Here is a 25,339-nt window from a genome sequence, read left to right as displayed (position 1 = left end):
GAAAATCAGTTACCTGTTAGCTGAACTTTAACTACAAGTTTTAAGGCAACTGGAACTTTTACAGTCATTTTCTTCAACATTTTTCTTGCTTATTATTTCCTACAGTGTTTTTGTGTGTGTGTGTGTCTGTTTCTTCATTATTTATTTAAGCATAGTTCTTTGTTTAAACATTCTGTCATTTATCATTCCACACAATCACTTTGAAGATAAAAAAGCATTGTTATTAAATCTCTTCATGATCTACACCAAATTTAAACAATGATGAACAAGAAGAATGATTAACCTAATTCTGTAAGATTTGTTAAATTGTAGATTAAGCAATGTTATAGACCCCTTCATGACCTCTACAAATTTCAACAAATGTTGCAAGGAAAATGATTTACCAAAAAATCTGTAAGATTTGTTAAATAAGATTATATTGTTTTCACCCTTTTACTACACTTTCATTAACTTATACTTGAACTACTCCAAACTTGAACTTCAATACTTTATTCCCTAATCTCTACACGCCTCTCTCTCTCTCTCTCTCGAATATTTAAAGTCCAAAACGCAGCCGACAGAACTGCAAATCTCAAGGGCATGGTGGAGCAACAGCTTTCTTGTTTTCTTCTTCAAGATGCGACCGGATTGTTTGGGGAGATGCCAACTTGTTAATGCTGCACCATAAAAAAGATGGTTTTAAATAAGCCATTGAAATAAATCCAAAAGAATTATGTAAGTACTACTAAGTACTAACTAAGACTATGATGACTCACCAAACTAGTAAATCTCCACTTGATGATCTTTTCTCAGATATCCATTCAGGGACGAGCTCTTGCATTAAGATTAGTTGTTCTTCAACTTCTTCTGCAAAATTGCAAGTGAACAAACACAAAAACAGTTAGCACAACTTTAAAGAATAGACTTGTTGAGATGTTGAGAGGTAAGAGAACTTACTCCTGTCGGTAATATCAGAGTGTCCGGCGATGATCTTGTGCACAAGCTCTTCTTTTGTGATCACCCAACGCCTTATTGACTGAATCAAGTAATGGATGACGTTGAAAAGTTTAGGTAGACAAGCGATCATCTTTCTCCTTCTCTTTGCCTCTGAGATTGCTGGATTTGCATCTTCAATAGCTTTCCTCTCTTGTTCTTTAATCTGAAAAGAGCAAAATGAAGATGAATGAGTTATCTATATCTCAACCAGCAAAGGCCAAAAAGGTTAGGTTAGTAAAAGGTAATACCGATTGTCGAAGCTCATCAGGAAGTATGCTGAGGATTTCATCATCGCTGGATTCATCTTCCTCAGGTACTTGATCATTGTCTTCATCAGCATTTGTCACATCCATATCAGCTTCCTCTTCCTCCGTAAAAGAATCAAAGTTCAGCGACCTTGACGAGCTTAGTGAGGAACGCCTCGCTAGCTTAGCCGGTGGGTCAGCAGATACATCATCTGGACTTGTATCACCGCTGCTCCTTTTCTGCAGACGAGATGCAAGTGATGTACTGTAGACTCTGGCAGGAGTTGAGGCACATTCAGGTGGAGTTGAAGCAACAATAACTGGTGCTGAGTCGATTTTAGCCGGCGTTGAAAGTACATTAGCTGGAACTGACAGTGATTTAACTGGTGTTGAGTCAATTTTAGCCGGCGTTGAAGGTATTCTAGCTGGAGTTGACTCTGCTTTAACTGGTGTTGGGGCCAAGTTAATCTTAGACAAAGCAGGAGTTGCAGTTGGTGCAATGTTGATCTGAGGTTTAGCATTGACTGGAGTTGATGGGACTTTGATGAAAGATGAAATCAATTTAGCTGCTGGGATAGAAGCCATCTCTTCCATGAGATTACCAGCACTCTTAACCTCAGCCTTTGAATCTTCATTTGGTTTCTTTCTATTGAATAGCTCTGGAAGCTGTTCCTCTGGAACTTCATCACCCTAAAACAAATAGCAAAAACTTCATTAGTACCTGAATAAAGTCATTACAAGAATTCATTTCATCATATACCTGAGGATGAGATTTAACAAAATCTGCAAGTCTTGCCCTGAACACTTTCCGGAGAGAGATCTTCTTCTTGCTTTCAGATTTCGAATTGCCATTCTCCTCAACTGCACCGGCGTTGAGTGTAACATGAAGATCTGGTTTCATACACCTAGTTGCTTCATCATGTATCAACACTCTCTTGACCTCGACTGCCTCTGGCAATATATGCTTTATTTGAGCCAAGTGACTGTAACAAAACCTCCTGAGAAAATAAATTCAAATCAGAAGCAAGATTAGAACATCACAAAACAACTGATGTGATTGGATGATCCAAAAAAATAATTATTTTGTCTTTTTGTCTTAAGCTATGTACGAAAAGGCAACAACCAAACTGACTTTGTTTATTCAGATCAGATCCAATCAGAGAAATCAAAAACATGAATAATAAAAACTGAAACTTTCTTTATGTCAAAGTACAGATCTAAACAATTACTAGATCTAAATACTTCTTTTGTCTTAACTAAAACCTATATAGACAAATACTAAACTGGATTTGTTTATTCAGATCAGATTCCAGGAAAATACCTTTCGGTTAAATGCTCGATTTTCCCAGAAATGTTGGAAAATATCGGCTTAGAACCTCGCAATCTCGATAAGACGATCGTACTGTCTAACGCATCAAAGAACTTCCCCAGAATCTCATACCTGTATAAACCCAGATCTAATCATCAGTACAATGATAATAAAAATCGAAACTTTTTAAGATTCCTTGAAATCTAAAACCTGACTTACTTCTCTGGTAGTTTATCTTTATCAGTGTTCTTTCGTTTCGAGGCGGAAGACGATGAATCATCATTGGATGAAAACAAGAGCTGGCTCCTGGCGGATGAAGCCCTACCAACCGGATCTTCAGATCTGCGACGAGATCCAGCGGCCTGGCGAATCTCTTTCACCGATAGAGCCACGGATCGGTTTCTGGATCTGGTGTGCATGGCCTCCGGCGGCTTCTCCGGCGTGGGGAAGGGTACAGAGGGCTGATTAGGGTTTCCGGTTTGCGATTTTGATGACGGCGAATCTAACAGCCGTTTCTTCGATTTGAAGGGGATGGATCCAGAAGAGCCCGATGCACTCATTGTTTCGAGTTAAAAGTCAACGAGTGTCGGATTAGGAGATAGAGAGAGGAGCGGTGGTGATGACTGATGAAGAAGAAGAGAGGGTTTATATATGGGCGCGGAGAGGAGGGAGGGAGATCGAGAGAAGATGCACGTTGCTTCCCGCCAAATTATGCCCGTTCCTTCCCGCGAGATTATGTTACTGAGGTTAAGCCCATTAAGGCCCAATATATGAAGACGGAGATAATGAATGAGGTGTAGAGCGAAGAGTGGAGAGAGAGTAGCCACGTGCGTCTCCCGCCAAATTCTGGCGTTGCTTCCCGCGAAATTAGATCAGCGAGGAGAAAAGCCCATTAGGCCCATGATGATGGTCAAAAACACCTGCATCAAAACTCTGGGAAAGGATCTAGGGATCATCTAGAGGTCAAATACAATAAATAAAACAAAAGCAGATCTGTTCAACAGTTTTAACTTTGTGAATAGAAATCATATGATTTTTTTTGTATGTATGAATTACCAGAAACTTTTTAATGAGCAAGATTGATATGCCAATGCAATGCAATGCAGTGTACAGAATTGATATGAACTAATTGATATGCCAATGCAACGTACAGGCTAGCTCATTATTTATAGATGCTTTGAAAACCAAACTATTCACCCAAAATAATTTTATCATCACCAATAAAAATAAATAAAATAAATAAATATATTTATAAAATAGAAAGTAAGTACACCATATCACATATAATTAATATTTTACATTACACATTCCTCTTAAACTTTTAAATATTTATCATATCCCAATCCTGTTTCTTTTTTGGACAAGATCACATTCCTATTCTAGACTAAACACTTTTTTAAACTTAAATGACAACTTTTCTTTAGTCATTTTTGTCTATTTTTCCTAATAAACTTCAGCTTTTTTATATGCGAATAGTGGTTCGTATGCGCTTCACGCGGGAACTTGTATTTATTAAAAAAAATTCTTTAGCATATTTTTATCTCAAAAAGATTGTTTTTGTATTATCCGTTAACTGTTTTATTTTTGTTGTTATTTTTCTTTAATTTTTATTATTCTTTTATGTTAAATTTTTTTGGTTGATTAATTTTCCAAGTATGCTTAAGTTATAGTGAAAATATCTTTTTTTTAATTCTCGCGGTGTACATTTTAATTTTTTTTTGTTTTATTTTAAATCATCTAGTTATAATGCAGCAGTGTTCTCTTTATATTGAATATTTTCGTTCCTATTAACTATGCAAATATATATATATATATATATATATATATATATATATATATATATATATATATATATATATATTAATTTTTGTATCAACATTTGAATTATTAATTTTTATTACTTCAGTATGTGACATTTTTATTTTTAAAAAAAATTATCTGGATTAGATAATCTTAAATATTTTGTTTATATTCTTAGAAAAAAAATATTTGTGTATAGTAGTAAGATGCCCCATTCCATTTATTTACAAATATTTATTTTTTATTAAACATTTATGGAAAATATAATTATTTACTTTGTTTCAATGTTTTTTTTTAATTTCAGCGCACGGAAAACATAATACATTTATCATTTTGTTTCTTGAATCAGTTGTACTTTTTAATACTTCTGATAAAATTACTGCTATTTCGCTGCAACAAAATGAATAATCTATTTAGTATAACAAAAATTAGCTAGACATCATGAAAATTTATATGTTCGTTATTACTCAAAATTTTCAACGTCTTTATCTTGTATATATTATTACTTTTCAACATCATGTAAAGCATATTATCTAAATAACTTATTAGCATTTTAAATATAAATAAGATTGATTACTTTTAATAATATAGTTTCTTACATTAAATTTGTACTAAATAATTTATTTATTAAATATTAATAATTTATTGTACTATATTATTAAATTTATTCTTTTTTATTTTTATTTATCAAAAATTATTATTTTGTATATATATAAAATTGTTTGCCTCTCTCCTAGGCTATCCAGCTGGAAATTCACTCTTCTGACAGGCTGACACGTGTCCGCCTTATGTGAAACGCTCCGTATCACTTTAGTGTATCCGTAATGAGTTTTAATACTTCGTGCTGGGCTTGAGTTTCTTCATTAGTAGTGGGCTTCGGTTTTGAAAAGAATTCTGGTAGTTGCTAATTCCATATCTATTAAAATATATTTAAATTCTGTTGTACATATGCACGTTTAATTATTTATATTAAAATGCTATATTAGACATAGCGGCCATTACATAAGTACATAATTATCAGGAACTAATAATTTTTTTTGTATATAAATAAATTAATTTACATATATAATTTTAAGTGATATATTTTATTATAATTTTGAATTTAATAAATTTAGATATCAAATTTACTTTCTTAAATATAAAATCTACTGTAATATAATCATATTAGTGTAGCTAAATTTTCTCTTATTTTAGTAAATTATGCTATTTTTTTGGTTTACAATAAACTGGAAAATGACCTCCCATATCCTTTTAAAGTAATCATATATATTTAAATTGTCAAAATAATAAAGAATATTTCATATTCATTTTAAGCCAACCTATATTATATATTCAAATTATATATTAAAATAGTGTGACAAACATTTATATGTAAATGAGGATAGATATTATTAAATTATTTTTCCTTTAAGAAAAGTTTTATTCTTGAAAATATTTAAATATTTTGAATATATTTTATAACTAAATTTATTAACTTTATAATTTGATAAGAAAGTGTTTGTAATTTTTTTATGATTTTATAAATTATATTAGATTTGGGCTTAAAATGTACTATTAGTTATGAAATTCATTAAGGACTACTATATGTTAAATTAACATATTTGGTCTAAATAAGAATAAGAGATAAGTAACATTTTAAATTTCAAAAAAAAAAACTTGTGGTGTGGTGAATATTTGTGTAAAACTATTGTTATTTCTCGATAAGTAACCGAATCATATGCGTAAAACTATTATTTTTAATACTGTCAAAAAGTTGCTATTTTATAGTAGTTTTAAAAATTGTGTACTGTAATTGTGGGGAGTCAAAACTTGAGCGATAAATTTTAATCAAAATAATTCAAAGATCATTTGTTGCAGTTTGATATAACACATTGAGATGTTTAATTAATCTCTATGTAAACAATATGTTTGGGTAAAAAATAATAATATTATCTTCAACTATTTTATTCTTTTCCTTTTTTAGATGTAAGGTAAAAGTATTCTCTTCATCTAATTTATTCTTCTCTTTCCATAGATACAATTTCTCGCTAAAAATACAATATACTATTATTTTTTGTGATTTATTTTTATTTTATTTCCTTTCTTTTCCGGTATTCACATAATTTGTCTTCATCTTCTAAAACATACGAAAAGGTAGCATGATTAAAAAATAACGTTCAATGGCCTCACACATTAAAAAATAAAAACCAACTAGTCATTTTAGCCTAGACCGGTACCTCGACCCAATCCATTACTTTCTTTTAGTTATCCTTTGTTTGGAATAGGAAGGTTCTAGTTTGCAATATAGTGGGATCAATGATGTCTTCAGTATATATGCCTCTGTCGGGCAATGCAGTACTGCTCAGTTAGATATACACATCATGTGCTAGTCGGGTGCAGATCAATCAAACACAGACCAAACACACCTTAGTTTGCGGTCTTACGCAACTCAAGCCAGCGAGCTTGTATGTAGTATTTTAAAACATTTGAATGGGGCCTCCAGCTTATGGAGTCTCACTTCCAAAAAAATTCGGCATATATAATATCTAATTGTAAATATATAGGAACGTGGTGCACAAAAAATATATAAAATGTTAACAAAAGAAACACGAAATTAAAAGTTACAATTCTACATTTGAAAATGACATATTAAGTGGGTCAGAGTTAAATATTATTCAGTTAAGATATAAATATAATAATATCAATATAATTAAAAAGTATTATGAAACTTGCGACACATCTATTCAAGTTCTTAATAGAAACTAATAAAGGTTTTGTCTGCGTTATGAGTGGATTATGTATATTAAGTTTATAATATAATTTTTAGTAAAATTACTTTTCTCTTTGTTGTCTACACAAATGTTATTTTTTACGAATCTTTTAATTCATAGGTATGCCATAATATATAATAATCTCTTCATTAACTATTAAACTAAGTGTTTTCCTTCACCACCAAAAAAAAAAGTCTTAAACCTTAAATCATTTATAAAATTTTGTTAATTTATAAATTTTATTATTTTCATACAATATTTCATTTTAAATTCGAATTTAATAACGTAAAAATTAAGAAAAAACAAATCATTTAAAATATATATTTAATAATATATGTATATATATTTAAAACTACAATCTTGGAAAGACTTTTTATCTATTTTTTGTTAAAATATACTAAATCAAATTCTATTAAATTGAGAGAAATTTTGGTTAGGTATAATTATCAAAAATTAAAACTAAATAATATTTCTAAAATTTGTAGATATTAAAAATAAATTAATGGTAGTGGGATTAAAAATTACAATTAATTTTAAAAAAAAACATCTGCCTAAAATTTTGACGTTTTGTTTTTGTAATAAAAATATATAAACAGAATTATATAAATTTCCATTTTTTTAAAAAAATAATTAGTTATAGTCCATGTCATCATTTTTCTTTCAAAATCATTTTGGTGATGACATATGATAAATTACTTCCCAAATAATGTCTAGGGAATTAATTATTCTTTTTTTTTCATTTGTCTTTCTTTCCTTCAGTAACATACGACGTTTTCACTGGGGTCGGATTTTAAAGAATGGTTTGTCATTGACATATTTAAAAAAAAATCAGAAAGTTAATTTCACTTTCAGATTCTTATTTTTGTGGACGGTAATATTATTTTAGCCCAAATAGAAAAAATAAGTGAACAAGATATTAAGTTCAATTGGCCGGAATTAACTAAATACAATAAAAAGATAAAAGTTCACTGATTATACTAACTATTGTGTCTTGATTAAAATTTATGTTATTCATTATTATAAATAATGCAACAAATCCGAAACAAACATTTCAATACTTTATTATAAGGCTTCCAATAAAAATATTATAGTGTTTTTCTAGTACAGGAAAAAAAAACAGAGAAAAATAAAAAAAAATACTTCAAAGCTATCATGGTTGAGCATCATATTTATTCACCATACTTAACCAGCACGTTAACAAAGAATTCCGCAATAGCAATTCATAGACTTTTTGGCTTTTGACCCAAAACATTTACTCAACCCCTTCGGTCCTTTTGCCTCGCGACACTTATTTTGGCATTCAGAATCAACACACAACCCATCTTTGTTTACAGGAAGTTGTATTTGATCACACAATTTGCCCTTTTCTTTTGCATTTGCCATCGTTCCTATTGAATATAAAATATCAGATTTTGTAGTCAAATAGAAAAAAAAAACTTATTTTCTCTTTCTCTGGAAAATAACTTTTTTAACACAAATATAAAATTTATTTATTAAAAAAACTGATTATTAATTTTTATTTTAAGAATCATTACTAATATATAAAAATAGAGATTGAAGTAACGAAAAAAAGAGCATATGTATGATTTAATCAGCAAAGTTTTTTTTCTACTCTGAATAATTTCTGAATATTACTGATAAAGTGAGAATAACATATGAATATGTTTTTAATTATTTTCTTTTTTGGAAAAGTAACATATTACTACAAAAATGTACAAATATAACGTTATATATATTATAAATCTACTTAAAAGGGCATTTATAGTTATGAAAACACATGTTACCAAATTTATATGTTTTTTAAAAAACTGAAAGATAGATGATAAAAAGTGGAAATATGTGGAACCATTTCTATATTATAGATCTTCATAAATTATGAAGACCATATATATTTATACAAAAACCTCTAAACTTGGTTTTCTAGCTTTTATGTATCTTATGAAATTTACATAAAAGAGATACTTGAAATAACAACTTCTACACTATATAAATTATGATGTATTTTACAAAATATAGCCTGAATGATATTTTAAAAATATCAAAATCACATTATTCAAGATTAGTTTATGTTATAACGAGTATATGTAAATGTTAAGATAAACTTAAATTATAAATACAAACCTAACACAAGAATGATGAAGATAGTAAAGACTGTAAACGAGAGTTGAGGGGTTTTCTTCATCATATATGACAGAAGTGAATTGATAATGATTTTAAACTCTAAAAGGAAAGGTGATGTATTTTTCTGTTTTGGTAACATGAATATATATATATAGCTAAAATAGCTAATTTAAGCAATTCACTTTATTATGTTCCGCTTTAACCGAATCTAATTTTGAAAAATTTCCATTTTTCTTGCTCATCTAATACGTGAAAGCTTTAGACTCGTTCACTTATGTTTCTATAAATAAATATAATGGTAAATGTCATATGCGTAAACTAATTATTTTTAATATTGTAAAAAAATTGCTATCTTATGGTAGTTTGAAAAATTGTGTACTGTAATTGTTGGGAGTCAAAAATTGAGCTATAAAATTTAATCAAAAAAAATTCAAAGATCATTTTGTTACAGTTTGATATAAAACATTGAGATGTTTAATTAATCTCTATGTAAAAAATATGTCTGGGTAAAAATGATAATATTATCTTCGTCTATTTTATTTTTTTCCTTTTTTATATGTAAGGTAAAAGTATTCTCTTCATCTAATTTATTTTTCTCTTTCCATAGATACAGTTTCTCGCTAAAAATACAATATACTATTATTTTTTGTGATTTATTTTTATTTTATTTCCTTTCTTTTCCGGTATTCACATAATTTGTCTTCATCTTCTAAAACATACGAAAAGGTAGCATGATTAAAAAATAACGTTCAATGGCCTCACACATTAAAAAATAAAAACCAACTAGTCATTTTAGCCTAGACCGGTACCTCGACCCAATCCATTACTTTCTTTTAGTTATCCTTTGTTTGGAATATGAAGGTTCTAGTTTGCAATATAGTGGGATCAATGATGTCTTCAGTATATATGCCTCTGTCGGGTAATGCAGTACTGCTCAGTTAGATATACACATCATGTGCTAGTCGGGTGCAGATCAATCAAACACAGATCAAACACACCTTAGTTTGCGGTCTTACGCAACTCAAGTCCAGAGTCGAGCTTGTATGTAGTATTTTAAAACATTTGAATGGGGCCTCCAGTTTATGGGGTCCCACTTCCAAAAACATTCGGCATATATAATATCTAATTGTAAATATATAGGAACGTGGTGCACAAAAATAAAATAAAATGTTAACAAAAGAAACACGAAATTAAAAGTTGCAATTCTATATTTGAGAATGACATATTAAGTGGGTCAGAGTTAAATATTATTCAGTTAAGATATAAATATAATAATATCAATAAAATTAAAAAGTATTATGAAACTTGCGACACATCTATTCAAGTTATTAATAGAAACTAATAAAGGTTTTGTCTGCGTCATGAGTGGATTATGTATATTAAGTTTATAATATAATTTTTAGTAAAATTACTTTTCTCTTTGTTGTCTACACAAATGTTATTTTTTACGAATCTTTTAATTCATAGGTATGCTATAATATATAATAATCTCTTCATTAACTATTAAACTAAGTGTTTTCCTTCACCACCAAAAAAAAAAAGTCTTAAACCTTAAATCATTTATAAAATTTTTTTAATTTATAAATTTTAGTATTTTCATACAATATTTCATTTTAAATTTGAATTTATTAACGTAATAATTAAGAAAAAAAATCATTTAAAATATATATTTAATAATATATGTATATATATTTAAAACTACAATCTTGGAAAGACTTTTTATCTATTTTTTTGTTAAAATATACTAAATCAAATTCTATTAAATTGAGAGAAATTTTGGTTAGGTATAATTATCAAAAATTAAAACTAAAGAATATTTCTAAAATTTTTAGATATTAAAAAGAAATTAATGGTAGTGGGATTAAAAATTACAATTATTATTTTTTTAAAAAATCTGCCTACAATTTTGACGTTTTGTTTTTGTAATAAAAATATATAAACAGAATTATATAAATTTCGATTTTTTAAAAAACAATTATTATTATTTTTGAATTTTTATTAAATTATATTTTTAAATTAGTTATATTTATGAGGTATTACCTTATTCTAAAAAACTTACTAAAAATATAAATAACATTAAATGTAAATATCCATGTCATAATTAGTTATAGTCCATGTTATCATTTTTCTTTTAAAATCATTTTGGTGATGACATATGATAAATTACTTCTCAAATAATGTCTAGGGAATTAATTATTCTTTTTTTCATTTGTCTTTCTTTCCTTTAGTAACATACGACGTTTTCACTGGGTCGGATTTTAAAGAATAGTTTGTCATTGATATATTTAAAAAAAAATCAGAAAGTTAATTTCACTTTCAGATTCTTTTTTTTTGTGGACGGTAATATTATTTTAGCCCAAATAGAAAAAATAAGTGAACAAGATATTAAGTTCAATTGGCCAGAATTAACTAAATACAATAAAAAGATAAAAGTTCACTGATTATACTAACCATTGTGTCTTGATTAAAATTTATGTTATTCATTATTATAAATAATGCAACAAATCCGAAACAAACATTTCAATACTTTATTATAAGGCTTCCAATAAAAATATTATAGTGTTTTTCTAGTACAGGAAAAAAAAACAGAGAAAAATAAAAAAAAATACTTCAAAGCTATCATGGTTGAGCATCATATTTATTAACCATACTTAACCAGCACGTTAACAAAGAATTCCGCAATAGCAATTCATAGACTTTTTGGCTTTTGACCCAAAACATTTACTCAACCCCTTCGGTCCTTTTGCCTCGCGACACTTATTTTGGCATTCAGAATCAACACACAACCCATCTTTGTTTACAGGGAGTTGTATTTGATCACACAATTTGCCCTTTTCTTTTGCATTTGCCATCGTTCCTATTGAATATAAAATATCAGATTTTGTAGTCAAATAGAAAAAAAAACTTATTTTCTCTTTCTCTGGAAAATAACTTTTTTAACACAAATATAAATTTATTTATTAAAAAAACTGATTATTAATTTTTATTTTAAGAATCATTACTAATATATAAAAATAGAGATTGAAGTAACGAAAAAAAGAGCATATGTATGATTTAATCAGCAAAGTTTTTTTTCTACTCTGAATAATTTCTGAATATTACTGATAAAGTGAGAATAACATATGAATATGTTTTTAATTATTTTCTTTTTTGGAAAAGTAACATATTACTACAAAAATGTACAAATATAACATTATATATATTATAAATCTACTTAAAAGGGCATTTATAGTTATGAAAACACATGTTACCAAATCTATATGTTTTAAAAAAAAACTGAAAGATAGATGATAAAAAGTGGAAATATGTGGAACCATTTCTATATTATAGATCTTCATAAATTATGAAGACCATATATATTTATACAAAAACCTCTAAACTTGGTTTTCTAGCTTTTATGTATGTTATGAAATTTACATAAAAGAGATACTTGAAATAACAACTTCTACACTATATAAATTATGATGTATTTTACAAAATATAGCCTGAATGATATTTTAAAAATATCAAAATCACATTATTCAAGATTAGTTTATGTTATAACGAGTATATGTAAATGTTAAGATAAACTTAAATTATAAATACAAACCTAACACAAGAATGATGAAGATAGTAAAGACTGTAAACGAGAGTTGAGGGGTTTTCTTCATCGTATATGACAGAAGTGAATTGATAATGATTTTAAACTCTAAAAGGAAAGGTGATGTATTTTTCTGTTTTGGTAACATGAATATATATATATATAGCTAAAATAGCTAATTTAAGCAATTCACTTTATTATGTTCCGCTTTAACCGAATCTAATTTTGAAAAATTTCCATTTTTCTTGCTCATCTAATACGTGAAAGCTTTAGACTCGTTCACTTATGTTTCTATAAATAAATATAATGGTAAATGTCATATGCGTAAACTAATTATTTTTAATATTGTAAAAAAATTGCTATCTTATGGTAGTTTGAAAAATTGTGTACTGTAATGGTTGGGAGTCAAAAATTGAGCTATAAAATTTAATCAAAAAAAATTCAAAGATCATTTTGTTACAGTTTGATATAAAACATTGAGATGTTTAATTAATCTCTATGTAAAAAATATGTCTGGGTAAAAATGATAATATTATCTTCGTCTATTTTATTTTTTTCCTTTTTTATATGTAAGGTAAAAGTATTTTCTTCATCTAATTTATTTTTCTCTTTCCATAGATATAGTTTCTCGCTAAAAATAGAATATACTATTATTTTTTGTGATTTATTTTTATTTTATTTCCTTTCTTTTCCGGTATTCACATAATTTGTCTTCATCTTCTAAAACATACGAAAAGGTAGCATGATTAAAAAATAACGTTCAATGGCCTCACACATTAAAAAATAAAAACCAACTAGTCATTTTAGCCTAGACCGGTACCTCGACCCAATCCATTACTTTTTTTTAGTTATCCTTTGTTTGGAATATGAAGGTTCTAGTTTGCAATATAGTGGGATCAATGATGTCTTCAGTATATATGCCTCTGTCGGGTAATGCAGTACTGCTCAGTTAGATATACACATCATGTGCTAGTCGGGTGCAGATCAATCAAACACAGATCAAACACACCTTAGTTTGCGGTCTTACGCAACTCAAGTCCAGAGTCGAGCTTGTATGTAGTATTTTAAAACATTTGAATGGGGCCTCCAGTTTATGGGGTCCCACTTCCAAAAACATTCGGCATATATAATATCTAATTGTAAATATATAGGAACGTGGTGCACAAAAATAAAATAAAATGTTAACAAAAGAAACACGAAATTAAAAGTTGCAATTCTATATTTGAGAATGACATATTAAGTGGGTCAGAGTTAAATATTATTCAGTTAAGATATAAATATAATAATATCAATAAAATTAAAAAGTATTATGAAACTTGCGACACATCTATTCAAGTTATTAATAGAAACTAATAAAGGTTTTGTCTGCGTCATGAGTGGATTATGTATATTAAGTTTATAATATAATTTTTAGTAAAATTACTTTTCTCTTTGTTGTCTACACAAATGTTATTTTTTACGAATCTTTTAATTCATAGGTATGCTATAATATATAATAATCTCTTCATTAACTATTAAACTAAGTGTTTTCCTTCACCACCCAAAAAAAAAAGTCTTAAACCTTAAATCATTTATAAAATTTTTTAATTTATAAAATTAATTTTCATACAATATTTCATTTTAAATTTGAATTTAATAACGTAATAATTAAGAAAAAAAATCATTTAAAATATATATTTAATAATATATGTATATATATTTAAAACTACAATCTTGGAAAGACTTTTTATCTATTTTTTTTTGTTAAAATATACTAAATCAAATTCTATTAAATTGAGAGAAATTTTGGTTAGGTATAATTATCAAAAATTAAAACTAAAGAATATTTCTAAAATTTTTAGATATTAAAAAGAAATTAATGGTAGTGGGATTAAAAATTACAATTATTATTTTTTTTTAAATCTGCCTTTAATTTTGACGTTTTGTTTTTGTAATAAAAATATATAAACAGAATTATATAAATTTCGATTTTTTAAAAAACAATTATTATTATTTTTGAATTTTTATTAAATTATATTTTTAAATTAGTTATATTTATGAGGTATTACCTTATTCTAAAAAACTTACTAAAAATATAAATAACATTAAATGTAAATATCCATGTCATAATTAGTTATAGTCCATGTTATCATTTTTCTTTTAAAATCATTTTGGTGATGACATATGATAAATTACTTCTCAAATAATGTCTAGGGAATTAATTATTCTTTTTTTTCATTTGTCTTTCTTTCCTTTAGTAACATACGACGTTTTCACTGGGTCGGATTTTAAAGAATGGTTTGTCATTGATATATTTAAAAAAAAATCAGAAAGTTAATTTCACTTTCAGATTCTTTTTTTTGTGGACGGTAATATTATTTTAGCCCAAATAGAAAAAATAAGTGAACAAGATATTAAGTTCAATTGGCCGGAATTAACTAAATACAATAAAAAGATAAAAGTTCACTGATTATACTAACCATTGTGTCTTGATTAAAATTTATGTTATTCATTATTATAAATAATGCAACAAATCCGAAACAAACATTTCAATACTTTATTATAAGGCTTCCAATAAAAATATTATAGTGTTTTTCTAGTACAGGAAAAAAAAACAGAGAAAAATAAAAAAAAATACTTCAAAGCTATCATGGTTGAGCATCATATTTATTCACCATACTTAACCAGCACGTTAACAAAGAATTCCGCAATAGCAATTCATAGACTTTTTGGCTTTTGACCCAAAACATTTACTCAACCCCTTCGGTCCTTTTGCCTCGCGACATTTATTTTGGCATTCAGAATCAACACACAACCCATCTTTGTTTACAGGGAGTTGTATTTGATCACACAATTTGCCCTTTTCTTTTGCATTTGCCATCGTTCCTATTGAATATAAAATATCAGACTTTGTAGTCAAATAGAAAAAAAAAACTTATTTTCTCTTTTTTTCTGGAAAATAACTTTTTTAACACAAATATAAAATTTATTTATTAAAAAAACTGATTATAAATTTTTATTTTAAGAATCATTACTAATATATAAAAATAGAGATTGAAGTAACGAAAAAAAGAGCATATGTATGATTTAATCAGCAAAGTTTTTTTTCTACTCTGAATAATTTCTGAATATTACTGATAAAGTGAGAATAACATATGAATATGTTTTTAATTATTTTCTTTTTTGGAAAAGTAACATATTACTACAAAAATGTACAAATATAACGTTATATATATTATAAATCACCTTAAAAGGGCATTTATAGTTATGAAAAACACATGTTATCAAATTTATATGTTTTAAAAAAAAACTGAAAGATAGATGATAAAAAGTGGAAATATGTGGAACCATTTCTATATTATTGATCTTCATAAATTATGAAGACCATATATATTTATACAAAAACCTCTAAACTTGGTTTTCTAGCTTTTATGTATGTTATGAAATTTACATAAAAGAGATACTTGAAATAACAACTTCTACACTATATAAATTATGATGTATTTTACAAAATATAGCCTGAATGATATTTTAAAAATATCAAAATCACATTATTCAAGATTAGTTTATGTTATAACGAGTATATGTAAATGTTAAGATAAACTTAAATTATAAATACAAACCTAACACAAGAATGATGAAGATAGTAAAGACTGTAAACGAGAGTTGAGGGGTTTTCTTCATCATATATGACAGAAGTGAATTGATAATGATTTTAAACTCTAAAAGGAAAGGTGATGTATTTTTCTGTTTTGGTAACATGAATATATATATATAGCTAAAATAGCTAATTTAAGCAATTCACTTTATTATGTTCCGCTTTAACCGAATCTAATTTTGAAAAATTTCTATTTTTCTTGCTCATCTAATACGTGAAAGCTTTAGACTCGTTCACTTATGTTTCTATAAATAAATATAATGGTAAATGTCATATGCGTAAACTAATTATTTTTAATATTGTAAAAAAATTGCTATCTTATGGTAGTTTGAAAAATTGTGTACTGTAATTGTTGGGAGTCAAAAATTAAGCTATAAAATTTAATCAAAAAAAATTCAAAGATCATTTTGTTGCAGTTTGATATAAAACATTGAGATGTTTAATTAATCTCTATGTAAAAAATATGTCTGGGTAAAAATAATAATATTATCTTCGTCTATTTTATTCTTTTCCTTTTTTATATGTAAGATAAAAGTATTCTCTCCATCTAATTTATTCTTCTCTTTCCATAGATACAGTTTCTCGTTAAAAATGAAATATACTATTATTTTGTGTGATTTATTTTTATTTTATTTCCTTTCTTTTTCGGTATTCACATAATTTGTCTTCATCTTCTAAAACATACGAAAAGGTAGCATGATTTGGAATATGAGGGTTCTAGTTTGCAATATAGTGGGATCAATGATGTCTTCAGTATATATGCCTCTCTCGGGTAATGCAGTACTGCTCAGTTAGATATACACATCATGTGCTAGTCGGGTGCAGATCAATCAAACACAGATCAAACACACCTTAGTTTGCGGTCTTACGCAACTCAAGTCCAGAGTCGAGCTTGTATGTAGTATTTTAAAACATTTGAATGGGGCCTCCAGTTTATGGGGTCCCACTTTCAAAAAAATTCGGCATATATGATATCTAATTGTAAATATATAGGAACTTGGTGCACAAAAAATATATAAAATGTTAACAAAAGAAACACGAAAATAAAAGTTACAATTCTACATTTGAGAATGACATATTAAGTGGGTCAGAGTTAAATATTATTCAGTTAAGATATAAATATAATAATATCAATATAATTTAAAAGTATTATGAAACTTGCGACACATCTATTCAAGTTCTTAATAGAAACTAATAAAGGTTTTGTCTGCGTTATGAGTGGATTATGTATATTAAGTTTATAATATAATTTTTAGTAAAATTACTTTTCTCTTTGTTGTCTACACAAATGTTATTTTTTACGAATCTTTTAATTCATAGGTATGCCATAATATATAATAATCTCTTCATTAACTATAAAATTAAGTGTTTTCCTTCACCACCAAAAATAAAAGTCTTAATCCTTAAATCATTTAAAATAATTTGTTAATTTATAAATTATATTATTTTCATACAATATTTCATTTTAAATTTGAATTTAATAACGTAAAAATTAAGAAAAAAAAATCACTTAAAATATATATTTAATAGCATATGTATATATATTTAAAACTACAATCTTGGAAATACTTTTTATCTATTTCTTTGTTAAAATATACAAAATCAAATTCTATTAATTTGAGAGAAATTTTGGTTAGGTATAATTTTCAAAAATTTAAACTAAATAATACTTCTAAAATTTGTAGATATTAAAAAGAAATTAATGGTAGTGGGATTAAAAATTACAATTAATTTTAAAAACAATCTTCATAAAATTTTGACGATTTGTTTTTATAATAAAAATATAAAAACGGAATTATATAAATTTTGATTTTTAAAAAATATTATTATTTTTAAATTTTTATTATATTATTTATTTTTAAATTATTTATATTTATGTGGTATTACCTTATTCTAAAAAACTTACTAAAAATATAAATAACATTAAATGTAAATATCCTTGTCATAATTAGCTATACTCCATGTCATCATTTTTCTTTCAAAATCATTTTGGTGATGACATATGATAAATTACTACTCAAATAATGTCTAGGAGATTAATTATTCTTTTTTCACTTGTTTTTCTTTCCTTCAGTAACGTACGATGTTTTCACTGGGGTTGGATTTTAAAGAATGGTTTGTCATTGATATATTTAAAAAAAATCAGAAAGTTAATTTTTACTTTCAGATTCTTATTTTTGTGGACGGTAATATTATTTTAGCCCAAATAGAAAAAGTAAGTGAACAAGATATTAAGTTCAATTGGCCGGAATTAACTAAATACAATAAAAAGATAAAAGTTCACTGATTATACTAAACCATTGTGTCTTGATTAAAATTTATGTTATTCCTTATTATATATAATGCAACAAATCCGAAACAAACATTTCAATACTTTCTTATAAGGCTTCCAATAAAAATATTATAGTGTTTTTCTAGTACAGGAAAAAAACAGAGAAAAAAAATACTTCAACGATATCATAGTTAAGCATCATATTTATTCACCATACTTAACCAGCACGTTAACAAAGAATTCCGCAATAGCAATTCATAGATTTTTTGGCTTTTGACCCAAAACATTTAATCATCCCCTTCGGTCCTTTTGACTCGCGACACTTATTTTGGCATTCAGAATCAACACACAACCCATCTTTGTTTACAGGGAGTTGTATTTGATCACACAATTTGCCCTTTTCTTGCCATCGTTCCTATTGAATATATAATATCAGATTTTGTAGTCAAATAAAAAAAAATACTTATTTTCTCTTTCTCTGGAAAATAACTTTTCTAACACAAATATAAAATTTATTTATTCAAAAAAATGATTAAAATTTTTTATTTTAAGAATCATTACTAATATATAAAAATAGAGATTGAAGTAAAGAAGAAAAGAGCATATATATGATTTAATCAGCAAATTTTGTTTTCTTTGGTGAAGATATACTCTGAATAATTTCTGAATATTACTGATAAAGTGAGAATAACATATGGATATGTTTTAAATTATTTTATTTTTTGGAAAAGTAACATATTACTACAAAAATGAACAAATATAACATTATATATATTATAAATCTACTTTAAAGGGCATTTATAGTTATGAAAAACACATGTTACCAAATTTATATGTTTTGAAAAAAACTGAAAGATAGATGATAAAAAGTGGAAATATGTGGAACCATTTCTATATTATAGATCTTCATAAATTATGAAGACCATATATATTTATACAAAAACCTCTAAACTTGGTTTTCTAGCTTTTATGTATGTTATGAAATTTACATAAAAGAGATACTTGAAATAACAACTTCTACACTATATAAATTATGATGTATTTTACAAAATACAGCCTGAATGATATTTTAAAAATATCAAAATCATATTATTCATGATCAGTTTATTTTATAACGAGTATATGTAAATGTTAAGATAAACTTAAAATATAAATACAAACCTAGCACAAGAATGATGAAGATAGTAAAAACTGTAAACGAGAGTTGGGGGGTTTGATTCATCATATATGACAGAAGTGAATTGATAATGATTTTAAACTCTAAAAGGAAAGGTGATGTATTTTTTTGTTTTGGTAACATGCATATATATAGCTAAAATAGCTAATTTAAGCAATTCACTTTATTATGTTCCGCTTTAACCGAATCTAATTTTGAAAAATTTCCAAAATTTCCATTTTTTTGCTCATCTAATACGTGAAAGATTTAGACTCGTTCACTTATGTTTCTATAAATAAATAGAATGGTAAATGTCATATGCGTAAAACTATTATTTTTAATATTGTAAAAAATTGCTATTTTATGGTAGTTTGAAAAATTGTGTACTGTAATTGTTGGGAGACAAAAATTGAGCTATAAAATTTAATCAAAAAGAATTCAACGATCATTTTGTTGCGGTTTGATTTACAGAACTGGGCCGATAGCCTACTAAAAAACAACTAGCCCATCAGATAAATCATTTAAATTGTTTTTAATATATCACAATAAAAAATAAAAAAACCTACAAAGTAATAAATTTAATCGTGTCGTCAGAAAAGAGTAAGAAATTACAAAGTTGATTTTGCTTTGGTAAAGAGTATCGGCAAGCAAGAAGAAGAAGTAGAAGAAGAAGAAAGCCCATAATCGAAAACAAGTCGTCCAAGTATAAAGGATCAATATTTTATTCACTCCTCTCTTCCTCCACGCAAACCCAATTTCATTCTTCTCTTCTTCTCTTCTTCTCCATCGATCAATTCGCTCTTCTCTTTCCATAGAATTTCCACCGCCTTGAACAAACAAGTTGTGCGTAAGTTTTTGTTCTGATAGCTCAACTTCGCTTTTCACGTCTCTCTCTCTGTGTCGTTTCCTTTCCTGGGTCGTTAGTAAAGTTTTGATCTTTTTTTTTCTACTTATTAGATAAAGTTGGAAACTTTGTGGCTTGGAGGAGTTGATCCTGTTAGGTAAATAGGTTATGGGTTTGGCCGTTGAGGCTTGACGTTTCAATTACTGAATCACTCTTCTTCCTTTGGTTTAAGGGAATTGGGTTTGATCAAGGAGTATTGTTTGTTTGCGAAAACCCTGTTTCGTCCTCTCTCGGTTGAGTATAGATTACTCTCTATTCTATGTTTGAGTGTTTTCTCATATTGCTAAGCATGTGCTGCATTGTCCTTAGATCCTGCATGTTGAATAAAAAAGGATATGTTTCAATTGATGAATCGTAATCTGAGTAGGAAAAGGTTAGGTGTGTTACACACCGTGTGTACTTTATATCTATTATGGTGGTAAACAGTAATTAAAAACATGTCTTTAGCAAGTTATGCCTCAACTCACAAATTACCATGTTGAATATTGTTTGTTTGAGTAGGAAACTGTTAAGTTTGTATGTGCTTCTAAGGATCTGATCTGCCTTTGTGCCTCATTTATTTTCATTGTGTCTGATTCTAGCTCCCAACATTGGCACCTTTTTTGTATTATGGATGCTTTATGCCTTTAATGTTTGATGTATGATTTGTAGTTGCATTCTCCTGAGGCACTACGCTCTTAATACCCCCACGTGGTAAAACAGGAATGGACTGGCTCTGTTGGACAATCGTCAGTCTTTGCAAATGATGAGTACATGGCAAAAGGCTCCAAATGTATTCAACTTTTTCAAATGGCGACGCACTGAACCGTCCTCTTCTTTGACTACTGGATTGCTTGACAATGCGTCACACGAGATTGAGCTGTCTAACTACGGTGGAGTAATACCAAGTCCCGGCAGCGAGAGTCCGTCAGGGCTTCTCAACGGAGAGAGCTTAACTGTTCAACCCATTACTGATTTGGATCTCTTCTTCGAGCGGCTCTACAGCTACTACAGATACAAAGGCCTCTGGTGTATCATCGTCAAGTGGGCTGTTGAGCTTCTAAGCCTTGGCTTCATCATATGCTTCTCTGGGTTTTTCTTGCTGTATGTGGATTGGCGTGGTCTTAAGGATGCAAAATGTGGAATGGATGCGGTTGAATCTTGGACTAAGCCATGTGATCTTGTCAAAGAAGCTATCCATGAGCACCCTTTGTCCCCTTTCACGCTCACAACGGCTATCATCGTTGGATATTTGGCTATCTTCTCTATCTACTGGCTCTTCTGCTTCTTAAGGTTCTTCGCTCAGTTGAAGGATACTCTGGACTTCAGTCACTTTTACTACAACAGGTAAGTTATGCTCCATTTGTTTCATTTTTATTGTCGTTTTAGATTTGAGACACAAATTAAGAAAATGTTTAATTTTGTATATTTACATCACCTAACCACATTTCAACCAATAGAAAAATAGATTGGAATATAAAGCCAACAAATTTTGCATTAAAATTATAAAATGACATTTATTTTGGAATGAAAAATTTACTCTACAACTAAATCGAAACAGATGGAGTAATTAGTTAGACCAAACCAACATTTTTAGACCATAACCTATTTTTCTTATTGTGTTTTGTCAATTTGCAGTCTCCATGTCACAGACAACGAGGTCCTTACTATGCCATGGTAAACAGTCCTTGAAAACTTTGTTCAGTTACAAAGCTCACAGCGCCTTTGTGTAGTTAAGGATCTTTCAGCTCATGAGATTGTTATGCACCTCATGCGGAAAGAAAACTACTTGATTGGAATGGTCAACAAAGGTTTACTTTCTTTCCCAATCTCCCATTGGATCCCTGGTGCTGGTCCATTAGTCAAATCTGCCCCAGATGGGACACAACATCACCACCTTTTGTTGGCAAAAACCCTTGAGTGGACCCTGAACTGGTGCATTTTGCAGAGCATGTTTAACTGGTTTGCTATCCTTCCATGCTATTCTTTGATCTAACCTTCCACATGCTGAGTATTGTCCGTTTTTTTTTCTAATTCAGGTGTTTTGATTCTGCAGCAATATTCGTGTTAGAAGGGACTTTGTTTCAAATCCCACAATGCTGAAAAAACAGCTGTTTGCGGTTGGGGTTGCAATGCTTCTGCTGTCATCGTATCTTGTCATCTTTATGTTGGTGTATCTGTTCTTAAGGCATGCTGAGCAGTTCTACAATCATCCAAGTACTGCTTCTTCCCGAAGATAGTCCAATTTGTCTAGGTGGCTCTTCAGGGAGTTCAATGAGGTAGTTTAGTTAGTTACTTTCATCGATCTCAGGAATATTGTTGTCTTGTATAAACTGTTTGTTTCTACAACAGGTTGACCATTTATTCAAGTATCGGATTAACAACAGTGCAGAACATGCTTCTGAGTATCTAAATCAGTTCCCCTCTCATATCATCTCCATTGTTGCAAAGTTCGTCTCGTTTGTGTCTAGAAGTTTTTCTGCTGTGGTAATCATCATTGCGTTTCTGGAAGAATCTCTTCTGGAGGATCATGTAAGAAAACCTTAATGATTCAAAAAGGATTTTAGTAGATACATCATTTTGAGTTTTTAAAGTTTTTTTCTGACTTCTTGTGTAGATATGCGGTCGCAATTTATTATGAATTTGTTATGGTATGCTGTTGTGTTCGGAACTATTACAGCCATTAGTCGAGCTGCTGTTTCAGATGAAATTTTGGTCCTTGACCCAGTAAAAACTATGACTTTCGTGGTACAACACACTCACTATATGCCTAAGAGGTGGCGTGGTAAGGAAAACAAAGATGATGTCCGTTTGGAGTTAAAGACTCTGTTTCAGGTTCGTTGTTTACATGTTTAACTTCTTTTCTCCCAGTAACTTTGATGCTCTAATGATCTTATGGCATGATTCAAAGTTCTTGATGGATATTTATCAATTGTAGTATACTGGAATGATGTTGCTGGAGGAGATGGCTTCGATTTTCATCACACCGTTTTTGCTGATGTTTGTTGTGCCAAAGGTATAGTATCTCGTCATTTGCGTTAGTGTATACCACATCACTAGTGAAAAGTTATAACGCGTTATGAGTTCACTTTGCAGCGAGTTGATGATATACTGCAGTTCATCAGAAACTTCACAGTTGATATTGAAGGTGTAGGCAATGTTTATAGGTAAGGTCCATGATTGGTTCTTCTAACATAAAAAATGGTTTTCTCTTTCCTTGCAAAAACACTTGTTAATCTCTTGGGGTTATGCTTGCAGCTTTAATGCTTTTGATTCGAGAACCATGGGAATACTAAATATGGTTGACCGCGTAGCCGTAATGTATCTCGTGAGCAGAGAGGCTCTCAGGGGAAAATGGAGAAGTCATTCTTGAGGTTTGACCATCATTTGAAATATATATCCAAACTCAATGTTTTACTGCTTCTCTCTCTAAACAATGAAGTGTTCCTATATGTATTGCAGTTTCCAGAGTAGTTTTCCTACATGGGAATCAAATTCTCTAGAGAAGCAGTTTCTGTCAAACCTCAGAACTTTCAGGGACCAAAAGCTTCAAGAAATAAACACAAGACACTCATCTTCTCCTACTAGTTCGTGGTGAGAAGCCCATATCCATCGTCCTGGTCTTACAGATAATAACAACATCGTTATATACAGAGACATTCCAAGAAATCGACGCAATCACGTTGATTCCATGTGGCTGATTGATTCAGACCAGAGGAACCATCCTTATCTTCTTGACTGGTACTATACTTGCCAACCTCACAACAGAACCAATCACCAACCGATCTTGATTACAAATCAAAACTCTGCGGATGATTGTTGGCCTCCTAACTTGGGAGTCCGTGGCGAAGACATGAAAGCAAGCACATCAGGTCAGCTCTTCTCGGAGAGAATTCTGCGCCATCATCACCAACCTGAAGGAGAAGAAAACTATGGGAATCATCATGATCCTTTAGATGGTAGGAGACATTGGTGGGGAAGAGATGACCGTTCTCACAACGGTGCAACACTTCCCGCAACGTTAATAGCTTCATCGAACCACTTGATTTCATAAACCCTTACACAACGAGAAACTTGTTAGACAGCTCATGAGACGGAAGAGGCATTGAAGAAGATTTGTATTGGGAGGAGAATGCGAGAAGAAAGTTGTCTAGAACTACATTTATGGATGATGAAGATGATGACATTGAAGCTGTGATTGATCTCCATTTTGATGATGTATATAGCTCAAGACCTCATGAAACTTCAACATCAAGCACCACATTAGGGTGAACAACAACAGTGAAGTTTTTGGATTCAAAGTTGTTTTTTCTTTTTCTTTTAATGGTGTTGAAGGAAGATAAAGAGATACTCCCTCCGTTTTTTAATATAAGTCGTTTTAGAGAAACTTTTTTGTTCCAAATTATATGTCGTTTTTGGTTTTCAATGTAAAATTTATTAATAATTAATGTTGTATGACCAATGGTAATATATCTTCTATTTTTCTATTGGTTGAATTGTGGTTAGGTAAATAATTAATGATGCTTTTGTTTAGAAAATATAAAAAATTAATGGTTTTCTTAATCTACGTGCATAGCTGTAAAACGACTTATATTAAAAAATGGAGGGAGT

General features: G+C 28.8%; 3 protein-coding genes and 3 long non-coding RNA genes across 6 annotated transcripts; 1 reads left to right on the top strand and 5 right to left on the bottom strand.

Annotated features, from left to right (window-relative positions):
• Positions 1–361: 361 nt before the first annotated feature.
• On the bottom strand, positions 362–3,235 carry LOC106451375 (CDT1-like protein a, chloroplastic). Its single transcript, XM_013893302.3, has 7 exons — positions 2,749–3,235; positions 2,542–2,661; positions 1,981–2,218; positions 1,224–1,910; positions 937–1,138; positions 756–846; positions 362–656 (listed from the first exon to the last, which is right to left on the bottom strand). Exons 1-7 carry the CDS (start codon positions 3,087–3,089, stop codon positions 572–574), a joined length of 1,764 nt encoding a protein of 587 aa, XP_013748756.2. The 5' UTR covers positions 3,090–3,235; the 3' UTR covers positions 362–571.
• Positions 3,236–8,423: 5,188 nt separating this feature from the next.
• LOC125609404 lies at positions 8,424–10,318 on the bottom strand. Its single transcript, XR_007339714.1, has 2 exons — positions 9,201–10,318; positions 8,424–8,467 (listed from the first exon to the last, which is right to left on the bottom strand). It is a non-coding gene; the product is annotated as an uncharacterized LOC125609404 (long non-coding RNA).
• A 1,601-nt stretch (positions 10,319–11,919) lies between these two features.
• LOC111215858 lies at positions 11,920–13,121 on the bottom strand. Its single transcript, XR_007339713.1, has 2 exons — positions 12,790–13,121; positions 11,920–12,057 (listed from the first exon to the last, which is right to left on the bottom strand). It is a non-coding gene; the product is annotated as an uncharacterized LOC111215858 (long non-coding RNA).
• A 2,128-nt stretch (positions 13,122–15,249) lies between these two features.
• LOC125609403 (defensin-like protein 147) lies at positions 15,250–16,507 on the bottom strand. The gene is made up of 2 exons (XM_048780824.1): positions 16,383–16,507; positions 15,250–15,645 (listed from the first exon to the last, which is right to left on the bottom strand). Exons 1-2 carry the CDS (start codon positions 16,444–16,446, stop codon positions 15,452–15,454), a joined length of 258 nt encoding a protein of 85 aa, XP_048636781.1. The 5' UTR covers positions 16,447–16,507; the 3' UTR covers positions 15,250–15,451.
• A 614-nt stretch (positions 16,508–17,121) lies between these two features.
• LOC125609402 lies at positions 17,122–19,966 on the bottom strand. Its single transcript, XR_007339712.1, has 2 exons — positions 19,851–19,966; positions 17,122–19,104 (listed from the first exon to the last, which is right to left on the bottom strand). It is a non-coding gene; the product is annotated as an uncharacterized LOC125609402 (long non-coding RNA).
• Positions 19,967–20,104: 138 nt separating this feature from the next.
• On the top strand, positions 20,105–25,074 carry LOC106454865 (autophagy-related protein 9). The gene is given in 11 exon segments (XM_013896950.3): positions 20,105–22,075; positions 22,367–22,690; positions 22,785–23,007; positions 23,081–23,262; positions 23,359–23,563; positions 23,667–23,744; positions 23,825–23,895; positions 23,987–23,997; positions 24,000–24,102; positions 24,191–24,747; positions 24,750–25,074. Coding segments are annotated over 11 exon segments (2,589 nt in total). The 5' UTR covers positions 20,105–21,491; the 3' UTR covers positions 25,001–25,074.
• Positions 25,075–25,339: the final 265 nt, after the last annotated feature.

Source organism: Brassica napus, chromosome A5 (assembly GCF_020379485.1).
Source record: "Brassica napus cultivar Da-Ae chromosome A5, Da-Ae, whole genome shotgun sequence".
Classification (NCBI taxonomy): domain Eukaryota; kingdom Viridiplantae; phylum Streptophyta; class Magnoliopsida; order Brassicales; family Brassicaceae; genus Brassica; species Brassica napus.
This window is presented reverse-complemented; position numbering and strand designations above follow the sequence as displayed.